This window comes from Dama dama, chromosome 18 (genome assembly GCF_033118175.1).
Source record: "Dama dama isolate Ldn47 chromosome 18, ASM3311817v1, whole genome shotgun sequence".
Lineage (NCBI taxonomy): Eukaryota > Metazoa > Chordata > Mammalia > Artiodactyla > Cervidae > Dama > Dama dama.
Window position 1 is genome coordinate 42,464,925 of NC_083698.1, and position 17,043 is coordinate 42,481,967.

Below are 17,043 nucleotides of genomic sequence, written 5' to 3' on the forward strand. Positions count from 1 at the left end.
CTTCTAGATCCTTATTAAACATTTCTTGCATCTTCTCAATCTTTGTCTCCAGGCTATTTATCTGTAACTCCATTTTGTTTTCAAGATTTTGGATCATTTTTATTATCATTATTCTAAATTCTTTTTCAGGTAGATTCCCTATCTCCTCCTCTTTTGTTTGACTTGGTGGGCATTTTTCATGTTCCTGTACCTGTTGGGTATTTCTCTGCCTTTTCATCTTGTTTAGATTGCTGTGTCTGGAGTGGGCTTTCTGTATTCTGGTGGTCTGTGGTTCCTTTTTATTGTGGAGGTTTCACCCAGTGGGTGGGGCTGGACAATTGGCTTGTCAAGGTTTCCTGGTTAGGGAAGCTTGTGTTGGTGTTCTGGTGCATGGAACTGGATTTCTTCTCTCTGGAGTGCAATGGAGTGTCCATTTGAGATGGGTCTACGTGTTAGGTGTGACTTTGGGCAGCCTGTATGTTGGCGCTCAGGGCTATGTTCCTGCGTTGCTGGAGAATTTGCGTGGTATGTCTTGCTCTGGAACTTATTGGCTCTTGGGTGGTAGTTGGTTTCAGTGTAGGTACGGAGGCTTTTGGATGGTCTCTTATTACTTAATGTTCTCTGTAGTCAGGAGTTTTCTGGTGTTCTCAGGTTTTGGGCTTAAGTCTCCTGCCTCTGGATTTCAGTCTTATTCTTCCAGTAGTCTCAAGACTTCTCCAACTATACAGCACTGATAATAAAACTTCTAGGTTAGTGGTTAAAAGATTCTCCATCGTAAGGGACACCCAGAGAGGTTCACAGAGTTACATGAAGAAGAGGAGAGGGAGACCAATAAAAAAATGGGCCAAAGAACTAAACAGACATTTCTCCAAAGAGGACATACAGATGGCTAACAAACACATGAAAAGATGCTCAACATCACTCATTATCAGAGAAATGCAAATCAAAACCACAATGAGGTACCATTACACGCCAGTCAGGATGGCTGCTATCCAAAAGTCTACAAGCAATAAATGCTGGAGAGGGTGTGGAAAAAAGGGAACCCTCTTACACTGTTGGTGGGAGTGCAAACTAGTATAGCCACTATGGAGAACAGTGTGGAGATTTCTTAAAAAACTGGAAATAGAACTGCCATATGACCCAGCAATCCCACTTCTGGGCATACACACTGAGGAAACCAGATTTGAAAGAGACACGTGCACCCCAATGTTCACTGCAGCACTGTTTATAATAGCCAGGACACAGAAGCAACCTAGATGTCCATCAGCAGATGAATGGATAAGGAAGCTGTGGTACATATATACCATGGAATATTACTCAGCCATTAAAAAGAATTCATTTGAATCAGTTCTAATGAGATGGATGAAACTGGAGCCCATTATACAGAGTGACATAAGCCAGAAAGATTAAGACCAATACAGTATACTAACACATATATATGGAATTTAGAAAGATGGTAATGATAACCCTATATGCAAAACAGAAAAAGAGACGCAAATGTACAGAACAGACTTTTGGACTTTGTGGGAGAAGGCGAGGGTGGGATGTTTCGAGAGAACAGCATCGAAACATGTATATTATCAAGGGTGAAACAGATCACCAGCCCAGGTTGGATGCATGAGACAAGTGTTTGGGGCTGGTGCACTGGGAAGACCCAGAGGAACCGGGTGGAGAGGGAGGTGGGAGGGGAGATCAGGATGGGGAATACATGTAAATCCATGGCTGATTCATGTCAATGTATGACAAAACCCACTACAATATTGTAAAGTAATTAGCCTCCAACTAATAAAAATAAATGGAAAAAAAAAAAGCAATAGGTGCTTTTCAATAGAAAGCAGGACCAGGTGCCCATTTTGTGGACTTCTTGAGATTATAGGAGAGAAGAGAGAGCATAGATGTGATTAGAGTCTTGGGCAAAAGATGAGAAGCCAAGAAACTGTTTTCTTTTCCTTTCCCAGACTGAGGATACAAACAGAGGGAAGCAGATGATAGCTGTCCTCTTTAGAAAATGAAGGTCACTGAAGCTGTCCTCTGCTTTCAGGGGGACAGGCATCTTTATTCTGTTTTCTTACAAAAGCTCAGTAAGAAATCACTGTTAATTTATATGGAAGAATTAAGTTTCTGTCACAGCATCAAACAAGCAACATAATCCAGAAATAAAACCATTGCTCTTCTATGCACTTGTGGAGATGATTGTCATCATAGGATTAAAAATATTCAAAAAATTGTAAAAAATGCAACCTATATCACAATATCACAATGCTATAGCACAACCATTAAAAAAATAAATTTATTTATTTTTGGTTGTGCTGGGTCTTCGTTGCTGCGTGGGCTTTTCTCTAGTTGCGGTGAGCAGGGCTTTCTCTCTAGCTGTGGTGCCCAGGTTTCTCACTGAAGTGCCTTCTCCTATTGTGGAGCAGAGACTATGGGCTGGAGGGATGCTTCAGTAGTTGCAACACGTGGGCTCAGTAGTTCTGGCTTCTGGGCTCTAGAGCACAGGCTAAATAGTTGTGGTGCACAGGGTTAATTGCTCCGAGGCATGTGGATCTTCCTGGATCAGGGATTGAACCCGTGTCTCCTACACTGGCGTGTGTGAATGTTAGTCACTCAGTTGAATCCAACTCTTTGCGACCCCATGGACTCTAGTCCCCCAGGCTTCTCTGTCCTTGGAATTCTCCAGGCAAGAATACTGGAGCGAGTTGTCATTTCCTTCTCCAGGACTGGCAGGCAGATTCTTTACCACTGAGCCACCAGGGACGCCCCTAGCACAAACATTTTTTTATGTTTTCTCTTCTATTTTTTTATTTTTATTTTTTATTTTATTTATTTTATTTTAATTTTTATTAGTTGGAGGCTAATTACTTCACAACATTTCAGTGGGTTTTGTCATACATTGACATGAATCAGCCATGGATTCTTCTAATGTTTATAAGGAAGCATACGAATATCTAGGAGTAGTGTTAATGAATCAAAATGTAGAAACTGTAAATTTCCTATTTATATGTGTTCATTTTTAATCACTTAGATTCAAATAAATCAGTTTTACACAGTACTGAATGTTACTAAAGCTTTGGACGGTTTCTTTCTAAATTAATAAATATATAAACGATTGTATTACTGTTTTAGTTTATATTTTTTAAAAATTGTAAATGTCAAACTCTTCCTGAAATTTAATCACATGCTGTCTTAGATCACACGATCTATTAATACGTTATTTCATTTGTTGGTTGGAGCCATCATAGGATTGTATAAGGCTTTATAACTAAGAATAGTCAAATTTTATAGAAAAAATTGAAGAACTCAAGAGAATATAATCATGACCAAAAAATAAAGGATGAAGGAAAGATGGGCCCCTAGGCAAATAAAATTGGATCAGAGCTCAAGAGGTCAACCAGCTCATCCTTGTGACTGTAAAGTAGCTTGAGTCAGTCAGTCAAAAATGGGAAGAACACATATTTTCTTTAATTCCATGCTCCAAGCTAGAAAGTATCTCTCAGAAGGATTTATAATACGGCTAGTGGCAATTTTATTGTGATTCATTTATCCAAGTTTACATAGTTAAATGTCAAGAAAATAAAGACTTGACCCTCTAAGATGCAAGATCACCTCTTGTAACATAAACCCTTTTATTACATTACTTAGTTAGCATAGCCTTTGGCTGGCCTGTGGTGAGAGGTGTAGGTACGGAGGCTTTTGGATGGTCTCTTATTACTTAATGTTCCCTGTAGTCAGGAGTTTTCTGGTGTTCTCAGGTTTTGGGCACACATAGTTAGCTTTCTGTCTTAGACTTATGGCTAAAGTAGGTAAGTCAATGGAGCTTTAAGTTCTGTGACAAGTTTGTGATTTTATTCTTTATGGACCATTTGGTCTGCTTCTTAACTGCTGATGTTTTCTAGAATTCAGTTCTTGGCTTTCTTACCTTTTTACTCCATACAAGCTCCCTAATCTCATTCACAATCATAATTTCAGATTCCTTCTGAATCCCTATGACTCCCAGATACTCTCAGGCTCTCCGAACAATATACATAACTGCTTCTTGTCTGTTTGTCCTTCAGCAATCCATGAGCATTTGTGCTCAGTCATGTTTGATTCTTTGCAACCCCATGGACTGTAGTTTGCCAGGCTCCATTGTCCATGGGATTTCCCAGGCAAGAATGCTGGAATGGGTTGCCATTTCCTTCTCCAGGGGATCCTTCCAACCCAGGGATCGAATCTGCATCTCCTGTCTTGGCAGGTGGATTCTTTTACCACTGAACCACCTGGGAAACCCTTAGCAATCCACAGGAATCCCTAAATCCCCAGGTCCAAGTCTTCTCATCATCCACCACCCTAAAACAAATCCTCCTATTCCTGAATTTCTGATTTCAGTGACTGGAGCCAGAAATATGGAAGTCATTCTAGAATTCATTCTATCACCCAGTAGGTTACCCAAACCTGTTGACTGTGCACCTTTAACATCTTTCAGACCCATCTACTTATAGTCCCAGGCTATGCTTTAGTCTGGCCTCCTCATTTCTTATTTTGATGACTTCTCTAGCATTGTCACTTTACTCAAAATACACTCAGCAATCTGAGCACATCTGTCTGCCTCCTCCACTATCTCACAGGTCCAAGTTCCCATTATCTATTACTTGGATCACTGAAATAATTGTCTGGCCAGTCTTTTTATCTCTGCCTTTGACTCTGCCAGGGTACTCCCAACTCAGTTAACCTGTGTGATTTTTTAAAGTCTAAGTCAGAGTACGTCACTCTTCTAGCTACTTTATGTAGTGTAGGTACAGTGTTAGTCGCTCAGTCATATCTGACCCTATAGACTGTAGCCTACCAGGCTCCTCTGCCCATGGAATTCTCCAAGCAAGAATACTGGAGCAGGTTACCAGTCCCTTTTCCAGGGGCTCTTCCCGAACCAGGGATGAAACCCAAGTCTCCTGCATTGCAGGCGGATTCTTTATTATCTGAGTCACCAGGGAAGCCCGTTTCATGTAGAGCAGAAGTCAAAGTCTGATCTTTTTTTTTCTGCCAGTCTCCCCTTCCTCACTTTGCTTTAGTCACAGTGCGTCCTTGTGGTTTCTTGAACTTTTCCAAGCACATTCTTACTTTAAGGCATTTGTCCTTTTTGTTCTCTCTGTTCTCTTTTGTTTTTTCTTTGTCAAACTCTCTATTCCTAGTTATTTTCATAGCCTAAAAATAAGCCTGGAGCATAGTAGAGGTTTTTATAAATATTTGCTGAATAAATGAATGAATTTACTTGTTGATTCCAGTGTTTCCTCCTGTCAAGTCAATAGAATGATCCTTCTAAAACACAGGTCTGATTCTCACATTCAATGGATTAAACATCTTCCATGACTCATTGCTCTTGGATTAATATCTAAGTGACTTAGTGTATCATATAAAGCCCATTAGAATCAACCTTATCTTACCTCTATGGCAGGTACTCCAAACTCAAATTTCCAACATTTCCATTCTCATTTGCACTTTCCTGTATTTTCACACAGCTGCACATTCTGTTCTAACTGAAATTTCCCACCCCCTCCATTTTGCAGTCTGCTAAGTCTCTGTATTTCCAGAAACTTCCTATTTCAACTCATCCATCCATCTATCCATTTAACTAACAGATAATTTTGGAGTACCTGCCATATGCCAGGAACCATGTCAGGTACTCCCACAGCATCAGAGCCTCTTTCTACCACAGCACTCCAGTGACTCTACTGCAACTGTTCACTTTTCTAGCTCACTTGCTAGTTTCTAAACTCCTTGAGGGCTTGGCTACATTTCTCATCTCTGTATTCCTAGCACTTAGTGTTGACACAAGGCAGGCAGTCATCAAAACTTAACCAGCACTGTACCTTTTTGGACAAATAGCATCAAGTTCTTATTACAGATTCCAAATATACATTAACAATTCCTAAATGACTCATATTACCTGCCTATTATCAACTGATAGCTACAAATCAACAATTTCTGCTGGTGTGATTCGAGAATTGAGACTTTTCTTACGCATTTTGCATTATGTTTTGAAACATTTAATAATGTTTTCTCTATTTAGATTTTCAGAATCTAATACCTTCAGAATACCACCTTGCAGAGTTCAACACCTACACTATCATGATTTTGTGGTTAATTAATTAGAAAAAGTGCCAGGTGAGAAACTGCATACTATTCTGACAATGTATTGCCATTGCTGTTATTTTGCTCCCATTTTAGGCAGTACCAACAAATTAATATAGTTGTACACCGTTATTAATGGTTTTTCATGGTAATTTAGCATCAAAATCTAAACATAGAAGAATAACATTTCACTAATCACCTTATTTATGACTCACTGCCTTGTTTACAGACCTCTGGAAATTATATTTGAAGAGCTTCCCATAAACATCTGATCTCTTTAATAATTCCATTTGTAAATTATTTAGCATCTGCATCCTGCCGTTATGTAAGGACCATGTAGTTGTGCTGGATCATTAAAAATGCATTACTCTCGACCCCAGAATTCACCAATGGGATTTTATTATAAACACAATGAAATTTTGATTAGGGTTTTGAAAAAAGAGCTTGTCAAAGTAAATACTTGCTATCCATGTTGACATGTTATCACAGCACTGAAAAATAAGCAGCTTTTAAGAGAACAGTGATAATTAAAGTAAAAATTCATTGAATCAAAGGAAAAGAAATTGTTTGAAAACCCCATAGTAAAAACATAAAATTACTTGCAAGTTTAAAAAGTACTAGTAAGCTGAAAAGGAGAACATATCCTTTACCATCCAAAAGCATGGGATTCATTAAGTCACAATCAGATTGAAATCCTCAAAGTAATCTTTCTTTTTAATTCTGATAGAGTTCCATGAGCACTTAAAGAAATACAATGACACAGCCACTTCTGGCGCTCATTAAAAACTGACAAGCTGTTTTCCTTATGGGTAAAGCTAAAAGGCTATGCCATTCCAAGACTGATGGAAACTGTTCAGATGAGTTCCTTCACTAACAGAAATACAAACATTTTGTGTTCTTTGTGAATTTCATTCACAAATCTGGAAGATGGTTGCTCCTTAATCTGCAAGAAGCTGATGCATAAATACCTTGAATTGCAGCACATATCCAGGTTTCAGAGTCAAATCTCGAGTTACTGCAAATCGGTCCCCATCTGATTTTCCAAACACCATGGCTGATGGCGTGGCAGAGCAGAAAGTTTCATTTTTAACCATTCCTTCATTAGCTAACATCAGCCACACACTCATTTGATTCATAGGGTAATCAAAAGCTGGTTTCTCATAAAAGTTCTAATAGAAACAATACAAACAACACAGAAAGGCAATTTGATAGCTCTGAAAAGAAGAAAGGAATTTTCAGTTTGTGACATGCTACTATTTGTATTACCATGTACTATTTGTATTACCATGTACTATTTGTGTTACATAAGAAAATAAACCAGACTCTCAAACTGTTTTTTAAACTTCCATGAAGTTTTTCTCTTGATTATTTAACAACTGAAAATATTTTGCCACTATATATCTAATTATTTTATAAACAAACTAATAATCACGCTTAATGGATTGGCCAAACTTTCTAGTCTTTTCTTACATTTTTTAACATCTAAATAATCTGTGAAAGAGTAGCATAGAGAGGTAAAAAAAAAAATTAGTGCAAACACATAAAACCAAACTACACGTTCAAGTGTCAAGCACTAAATCCTTGGAGGAGTCAGTAATCCCATCCTCTTTTACAATTCTATGTCATCCTGGAGTTCAGACATAATGAGAAATACCTGAGGTAAAGTTGGATTGACAACTGGGATGATCTGTTTTTGTTTCTCGGACAGAATGATGATGTCGTCAACTGCCCACTGGTCATAGTCCTCCCCCGAAAACACAGGCTGCCACCAGCGGAACCTGGTGCAGGGGGTCTTGGCAGCAGCTGGTAACTCAAGATAGACAAATCTGCATAAAAGCAAATCATTTAGTGCCAGGAAAGGAAAAACTTTGTTTTTCTTAGCAGCTGTTAAAATAACACTGGTAGCAACAAGAGAAAGTTTAGTTTTGCTTGATCTCTTGGTATTTTTGAGAAATTTCTAAGTTTAGACACATTAGACAAGAGGTTTAAAGTTGTAAGCAAATTTAGTCTTGGTACTGGTTTCTCCATTTGTTATCGTATCTTTTGGAGGCAGATATTTCAACTAAGTTTGATTAACTGAACAATGTCTTTTGACTACCACGGCAATGGTCATGACATTTCTAAAGAAATCCTTAGAAAAAACTGCTCCCTTGTATATTATTGCATTAAAATAGCATTATTTTTTTTCAAAACAGTTCTTACTTTATTGAGTGGAAAATATAAATAACCAGTAAAAATGAAACATAAATCAACCATAATCTACCACATGAGATTGGCCTCTGTTTGCTGTATATCATTCAAGCATGTATTCTTTTACACAGGTGAGATATATGTATAATTTTGTATCTTACAGCTAAAAAATTAACATTATATCATGAGCACATCCTCATGTCAGTAAACTTAGTTAAGATCATTTTACCATTTATATAATTTTTCATCACACAGATGTGCTACTATTTATCTCACCTTTCCTTATAAATAATCCTGTGATGAAAATCTATGCATATAGTTTTATGTACACCTCAGTTTATTTCTTTAGGGAAGATTCTTCAAAATGGAATTACCAGGCCAAATAAAATGGTCATGTTTAAGGCTCTTGATTTTTCCAAAAATCCAAAGGATTTTTCCAAAATTCCTTCCAAATAATGGCATGCAGGATGACATGAGAGCACCTGTCTTGCTGCTCCATGTGGAAAGAGTATTTTGTATTATTAAAAAATGACCATCTAACTGTTGAAAAATGGTATTTTTATTGCAAGAGAGGTTGGATATTAACTGTATTTTATTAAACATAGGTCTTTCTTGTTTTGTAACATCTACTCATTCCTTTTACCTATTTTTCTACTGGATCTTAGTGTTTTTCTTGATAATTTGTATGAGCTCTTTACAGGAACACTGATCTTCTATTTGTCATACTTGTTGCAAATATTTTCTCAGTTTATTATTTTTTATTTTTTTCTATTTCCCTGGAAACGGATGTGTTACATGCGTGTTAATTCTTCTACTGAATTTATGCATAGAAAGTTTAAATCTTTTCCCAAGATCAGATAGTAATCTAAATGTTTAAATCTTTAACCCAGTCTTTAACATTATCATCTGAGATGTTAGATGACAATCTATATAGATATTTCCCCCCAAGAGCCTACCCACTTTTTTCTAACACCATTTGATTGAATGACCATTTCCTGATCATTGATAATTGATGTGTTTTTTTTCATATATAAGTTTGTATGTATATCTGAGTTAATTTCTGGGTCATTTGACTCGATTGTTCTATCTATGCACTGGTATCATTCCACTTTAATTATGTAGATTATACAACATATTATAATATCGTGTAGGGTATCCCTCTATATTTAACCAAAAGTTTAAACTATTTTTGTCAGTTTATATTTCTAGACATAAAGTTACAAAAAAATACCACTAAGACTTTGGTTGTAATAGTATAAAATACAAATTAAGAGGTATCTTCATATCATAATGTTCAGTTTTCCTATCCAAGGATGCTCTATTATTTTCCATTTATTTGTTCACTTTTATATATTTGAAAGAAGTTTTGAAGTTTTATTAAAATTTTCTTTACAGAGATTCTCAGTATTGTTAAACTTATTCCTTATATTTATTTATGTATTTTCCATCATGGGGTCTTCTGATAGCTTCCAACTCAGAATCTCTTAACCATTTTAGTGTCATAGAACTCTTTGAAAATGTGGTGAGATAGTTAGGACCTAAAGAAAAATTCCCTTAAATAAAAATGGAATATATCTGAAATTTAAGAAAGCTATTGAATTTTTGTTTGTCTATATAGTAATCTTCTTACTTTACTGAATTCTCAGTAATTTCCAGATTGACAATGCTATTCCTTAGAAAAAAATACTTTGAATAATTCCAAATTATTTAAATCAGTTGGCCCCATTATCAATTCCCTTTCTACGGTATAGGGGGAACTTCACCAAGCTACATCTCCCACCTACCATTCCTGACTCTCTCCCTGGATGTTATTATTTTCGTTAGACCCAGTTGGCTTTATCTGGTTTCTGCTTCTCCCCTGTGTGCATTAGAATTGATGCTTTTGGTTGGTCTCTCTCCATATCTAATTGTGTTATATCATGGAGAGTTCTCTCTCCTTGAAATGACTCAATGTTTTAAACAACAGCAACATCACCCCTACCCTTCCTGAAACCACTGGAAGGCAATCAGAGCTGGTTACCTGGGTTTGCTGAAGTCTGAGAAGTACATTTCTGCCAGCAGGTGCCACTGGATGCCCCCGTTGTTGCTGTACTGGAGGAGGACACCCTCCTCTCTGCTGTCAGGCTTGTTGCACGCAGGACTCTCTCCACCGATCTGGATGTAGAACTGGACGAAGTCCACCCAGGAAGTATCTAGATCCCAGCTCACCAACTGTCTTTTCCCAGCCTTTCCAAAGAACAGAGAAATCACAGATCCAATGATCTGGGAGCAATTTGTTGTTTCAGTTTCAAATTTGTTTGAGCATCCTGGCTCTATGTGAAGTTGATCATGTTCTCCTTTATTGTTGAGAGGAGCAAGTTATGTTATTTAACTGTTCCTGGATACATTCTATTAGTATCCAGGGCTTGATTATGAGACCCCTGAGAATGGCTAATTACACCAAAGAGTATTCAAAAGTCTTTAATAACAAAGCAAAACTCACTTTAATTAAAACACTTCCAGTATTCCCTTTGTAAATCTCTTCCAGGCGGAGTCATGGAGCAGAAAGATCATATACATACTTTGAAATCAGTTGGAGCTGGGTTTGAATCTCAGCCCATGATTCATGCTGTCCTCTAGCTGTGTGACCTTTCTGAGCGTTTATTTTCCTCAGAAGTACAATATGGGTACTAATACCTTCCGCATAGGGTGTTGTGACAAGTAGATGAAATAACATGCTACATAACTTGCCTAGCACATGGCATGCTTTCTTGAGGGAATAGTCTCTGCATACACATGCCTTGACCCTACTCCTACCTGGGAACTGACATGAAACAGGTTAAGACAGAAACTTCTGAACAGAGAGTACTGAAGTCTCTTGGGCTCCCAGTCAGTCAACCTGTCTGTCTCTCTTGGAAACACAGAAGGTGGGAGGGATCACTAAATAAGTTTTTGCACCCACTAAATTTTCTCTTTGTGTCTTAAAAATGTTAAAAAAACTTCTTCAAATCCGGTAACTTGCTTCCTTTGTTTAGTGTCACAGGAAGTGCCCCTGCCTGTCACAGTTCTGTTGCAAGATAGTAGACACAAATTGACAAGCTTGTCATCATTTGTCTGTAAATGGTTTCATGCTGACAGGATTGAAAAAAAGTTTGCTTATAAGATTCTTTCACCCAAATCAAATCTGCCAAAGCTAATCCATGGCTTGCACTGATTGGTCCTGGAGAGTTTTCAGAAGCTCAATTAAGCTGGGAAGAAAATCTGAGATAGGATACACAGTATAGAGCAAAGCATCCCTCACACTTATAATTTAAACTCTGCTCTAATCCACTAAGTTAATTAAGAAAGGGTTTCAGTTATTAGAAGTCACAGGGGAAATACTTGGTGATAATTATGGGAGTACACAGTTACCGATAAATCTAAAGCCAACTAAGAGATCCCAAAATAGACAAGGGTGCCAGCAAAAAGAAATTAAGGTTAATCCTGAGACAGGAACTCGTCTTCTGGAACTCTCAATTTTATGTACATATTAGAAGAAATCTTAAAAGTAATATGCATTTTCAGCATATTAGATGTGTCTTTCATTTTTCTTCCTATTGACTTGACATATTGTTAAGTATGAAACATCTCAGAGATTACTATAATCTCACCTAGAATTTTCATGCCTCAGGATCAGTATAGGAAAAATGATTTTGAGAAGAATCTAGCTGGTTAATTCCCACCCAGCAAAGTTCTATGAAAACCCTGGCATGTGGAAATGAGCCAGAAGGATAAAGATCTAAGGTGAGGAGAAGTAAAAAAATCCAGCTATCATAATTAGATGGTTGGAATGATTGCCTATTGCAAAATTCACAGAATAGTGTTGTTTTTCCAGGAGACTATGGTATCGTTCTATAATGGTTCTGAAAGTATTTTGTGGGATTTTTGTAAATGGTGAAAAATATCATATAAATGCTTGGTGTGGCACTGAAGATGTTTTTTCTGGAGTAGCACAAATCAATTTCTTTTGTTCAGTGACCTGGAATGATGAACATTGTTTTAAAGGGGGTAAAAAAGAAAAAATAAATGGCTCATGGCAAACCATTCTGTCAGAACTTAGAATCTGATGTAACACACAGTTTGTAGTTGTTTTCCTATCATTCTATGATCAATGTATTTATATGTATGTGTAGATATGTGTGACCTATATTTTGGTCACCTGATGCAAAGAGCTGACTCTTTTGAAAAGACCCTGATGCTGGGAAAGAGTGAAGGCAGAAGAGGGCATCAGAGGATGAGATGGCTGGATGGCATCACAGATGCAATGGACAAGAACTTGGGCAAACTCCGGGAGATGGGGAGGGACAGGGAGGCCTGGTGTGCTGCAGTCCATGGGGTCACGAAGAGTCAAGACACGACTAGGTGACCGAACAACAACAAAGAGCATTTATATCTATCTATCTATCTATGTATACATAGGCATGTAATGTGAGAGTATGTGTGTTCAGATAATAGATTAAGGATTTTCTCATTGCTGGAGAGTGGAAAATATGTCCAATATTCCCTGACATTCTAGGTTAAAATGTCTTTTAGGGTTTACATAATATAATACAAAATTTAAAGGCAATGTCTTTAAAATCTTGAGTCTTTATAATAAAACCTCTAAAAGACTTTACAAAACTTTATGTTTTGTCTTCCATTAAAGTTGTCTTTTCAGATGTTCAAGCTTGATTTAGAAAAGGCAGAGGAACCAGAGATCAAATTGTTAACATCCAATGGATCACTGAAAAAACAAGAGAGTTCCAGAAAAACATCTACATCTGCTTTATTGACTATGCAAAAGCCTTTGACTGTGTGGATAACAATAAACTGTGGAAAATTTGAAAAGAGATGGGAATACCAGACCACCTTATCCAGCTCCTGAGAAATCTGTATGCAGGTCAAGAAGCAACAGCTAGAACTGGATATGGAACAACAAACTGGTTCCACATCGGGAAAGGAGTACATCAAGGCTGTATATTGTCACCCTGCTTATTTAACTTATATGCAGAGTACATCATGAGAAACGCTGGGCTGGAGGAAGCACAAGCTAGAATCAAGATTGTCAGGAGAAATATAAATAACCTCAGATACGCAGATGACATCACCCTTATGGCAGAAAGTGAAGAAGAACTAAAGAGCCTCTTGATAAAAGTGAAAGAAGAGAGTGAAAAAGTTGGCTTAAAACTCAACATTCAGAAAACTAAGATCATGGCATCTAGTCCAACCACTTCATGGCAACTAGATGGGGAAACAAAAGGAAACAGTGACAGACTTTATTTTCTTGGGCTCCAAAATCACTGCAGATGGTGACTGCAGCCATGAAATTAAAAGACACTTACTCCTTGAAAGGAAAGTTATGACCAACCTAGACAGCATATTAAAAAGCACAGACATTACTTTGACAACAAACGTCTGTCTAGTTTTTTGAGGAGTCATGTATGGATGTATGGTTTTTTGGATGTGAGAGTTGGACTATAAAGAAAGCTGAGTGCCAAAGAATTGATGCTTTTGAACTGTGGTGCTGAAGGAGACTCTTGTGAGTCCCTTGGACAGACAGGAGATCCAACCTGTCCATCCTAAAGGAAATCAACCCTGAATATTCATTGGAAGGACTGATGCCGAAGCTGAAGCTCCAATACTTTGGCCACCTGATACGAAGAACTGACTCATTTGAAAAGACTCTGATGCTGGGAAAGATTGAAGGCAGGAGGAGAAGGGGACAACAGAGGATGAGATGGTTGGATGGCATCACTGACTCGATGGACATGAGTTTGAGCAAGCTCTGGGAGTTGGTGAAGGGCAGGGAAGCCTGGCGTGCTGCAGTCCATGGGGTCGCAAAGAGTCGGACATGACTGAGTGACTGAACTGAACTGAAAGTCATCTTTAATCAAAAAGTCAGCAGAAAAATAATTCTACTATATTTATTTGAAGATAACATTTCTTTAGAACTTCCTGTTGTTTTCCACTTTTCTTTCCAATTCATTCATTATTTTCTTCAAATAACTATTGATTGCCAATTATACCAAGCTCCACACCATGTGTTGTAAAAACAAACTAGAAAGGAGAGTTCGCAGACACAAGCAGGGAGAATAATGACAACTTAGAGCTACAGATCAAGTTCTATTCCTTGTTAAATCCCACTTGGTCATCTGATCAGTTATCAAGGTTCCAATCTATTCAGTCTCAAGGGTATTTATGGATATGTAAATACCTAATGCAAGGCAAGCATTTTTGAGTAGAGCATCTCATCTAGAAGTTTGGCTCAGTCAGTAATTCTGCATTTTGCTGGGTACTGTGAGAATAAAAATATGATCTATATATGTAGGAAACATTGACAATGAGAAAGGCAGTCAAATAAAGGAGAGATCAGGGTCATCTGCCATAGTCCTAGAAATCTCCATGGAAGTGAAACCAAGCAGGACTCTGTGGGGATCCTGGGTACAAAAGCCTTTCCATGTCCCCTGTTCCTTGTTCGTAGGGAACAGAGTCCAGCCTTCACGACCTTCTGTGAATCCCAATGAGCAGATTCAAACAGTTGCTAGTCAGGGAAGGGAGAGGATACAGAGACAAAGGAGGAAAAATAAACAATAGTGCAACCTTGTGGCAGAGTCCTCGTTTTGCCTAAAGGGAAACACATAACAATATCTTTGCATTCTTGACAGAACTAAAACCCCCACCAAGTGGTAGATATCCACATTCTTCATTCCAGAGAAGACCACTGAGGCCAGATTAAAGGAACTAGAGAAGCATCAAGAAACTACCCGAGACCAGGATAAAGGACTGCAGGCTCTATATACACCCTAATCTTGGTCAGCAACCCCACTCTTAAACTATAAAATTCCTCACCAAATCCTCCTTGGGTAGAATAGTTTTTCAGGGCAGGAATCCACTGTTGTCCTCCTTTGCCCGGCAAAGCAACAAAGCTATTCTTTTCTATTTCACTCAGAACTTCATCTCTGAGATTTTATTCAGCACCAGTACACAGAGGCTGACATTCAGTATCAGAAGCAGCAGGATTTGGGCAAAAGTTTTATATGGATATCAGAGATGGTGGAAGGCATAAAGGAAAGCAGTGGAGATTAAGCAAAGAGGGAAATGGACAACATATAGGATGATGAGGAGAGTTTCCAGTTTGGAGCAAAGGATTCATGTTTGGGAAGAGAAAATGAGTTATGCAGTTAGGGCAGCAGTCCTGGAGACTGTCCTGAACATTGGTGATGGAAGAATGACAAGATAGAAGCATGTTTTTAGAGAAATGAATCTAGATTGACTTCAAAGCTCTAAGGAACCCTTCCTTTGGGTCATTATCCCTTCTCTACTTCAATCATGCTGGCTGGTGGGGGCTGTCAAACTGTGTATTCCACCTCTCTGCCAACAGAGTGAGGATATTCCTCTGGCCATGCGCATCATATGACACCAGTCCATGGACATGTGATTGGTCAATCAGAAACCTTCCTCACATTTTCCCATCGAGTTGCTTAAAGGGCTCTGTGGCTGTGGCCACTCTCACAATGATTGCTGATCTGAAAATAGAATCTCCTCTTAAGAAGAGAGTTTTGTGGGCATTTGAGTTTCCAGTTCCAGGTATCTCTGTGGCCAGTTTCATCTAAGCCCTCCCTGTTTTGCTTACAAGAACTAAATTTCCTTCTTTTTCGCTTAAGCTAGTTTCTCTCACTTAGAATTCAAAACAGGTCTGACTGATTCAAGAGAGTAAATCTATGATCCTTAGATATCTTGACAAAAATTTACAGAGAAAGTTGGTGTGGGAGGAAGAGATTGATTTTATTTTTGAAATGCTTATTTTATTAGTGGCAGGGCATGCCTATGGAAATATTCAATATACCAATTGGAAATTCATTCTCATAAAATGTAATTATGATAGCTAACACTTATAATGGTAATTCTATGTGCCCAACACTATCCTTTATTCTTTACCTGCATTAACTCACTCCCAACATCCCACTTCACAGTGGGATGAGACACAGAAATATGTTATAACTCTGCAAGGTGAACCAATACATGAGTTTTGGAGCCCGGGTACAAAGCCAGGTAGCTTGACTCCAGACATCACCTTTAATTAAGAGGAAGAAATATTAATATGTAACCCTTATATGTTTAAAATATCTGTGTATGAACACACATGTTTACTGGGCTGTTTGGGTACATACTGGTTAAGGATTCATGTGTGTTAGTTGCTCAGTTGCATTCCGATTCTTTGCAACCCCATGGGCAGTAGCCCACCAGGCTCCTCTGTCCATGGAATTTTCTAGGCAAGAATACTGGAGTGAGTAGCTGTTCCCTTCTGCAGGGGATCTTTCTGACCCAGGGATCAAACCCAGATTTCTCATATTGCAGGCAGATTCTTTACCATCTGAGCCACCAAGGAAGCCCACGGATTCATCATCTTGTTTTAGAACTGATGGTATCAGAGACACAATGTTTCCATTTCTGCAGGATTAGACTGTGTATCCAGATCTATAGAATGTATATTGGTCACTTATTGAGTATCATCTCTAAGAATAATGACCAGGGAACCTTCAATGTCAATAGATAAGAATATCATTAAATAAAATCCATCCCTGATTTTCTGTCATTCTCTATCTTGTTTACTTGCTGATTCTTTGTTCTGCACCTGTATCAAAACAAAAGCTGTATCTATTTTTACATTTGCATAAATTAATGTGTTTTGGATTTCTGCCCAAACAGGTTCTGCAACATATCAGCCCTATGATATATCACCCACCTTTACGTACTTGCTATATGATG

The 17,043-nt window shown here is 38.1% G+C and overlaps 1 protein-coding gene across 1 annotated transcript in view; it reads right to left on the reverse strand.

The window, feature by feature from the left end:
• Positions 1–17,043, reverse strand: part of RELN (reelin) — a 536,272-nt gene that overhangs the window by 111,451 nt on the left and 407,778 nt on the right. The window contains exons 25-27 of the mRNA XM_061165186.1: positions 10,298–10,503; positions 7,742–7,913; positions 7,056–7,256 (exon numbers count right to left, since the gene is read on the reverse strand). Coding sequence (XP_061021169.1) covers positions 7,056–7,256; positions 7,742–7,913; positions 10,298–10,503 — 579 coding nt within the window. The remainder of the gene's footprint in view (positions 1–7,055; positions 7,257–7,741; positions 7,914–10,297; positions 10,504–17,043) is intronic.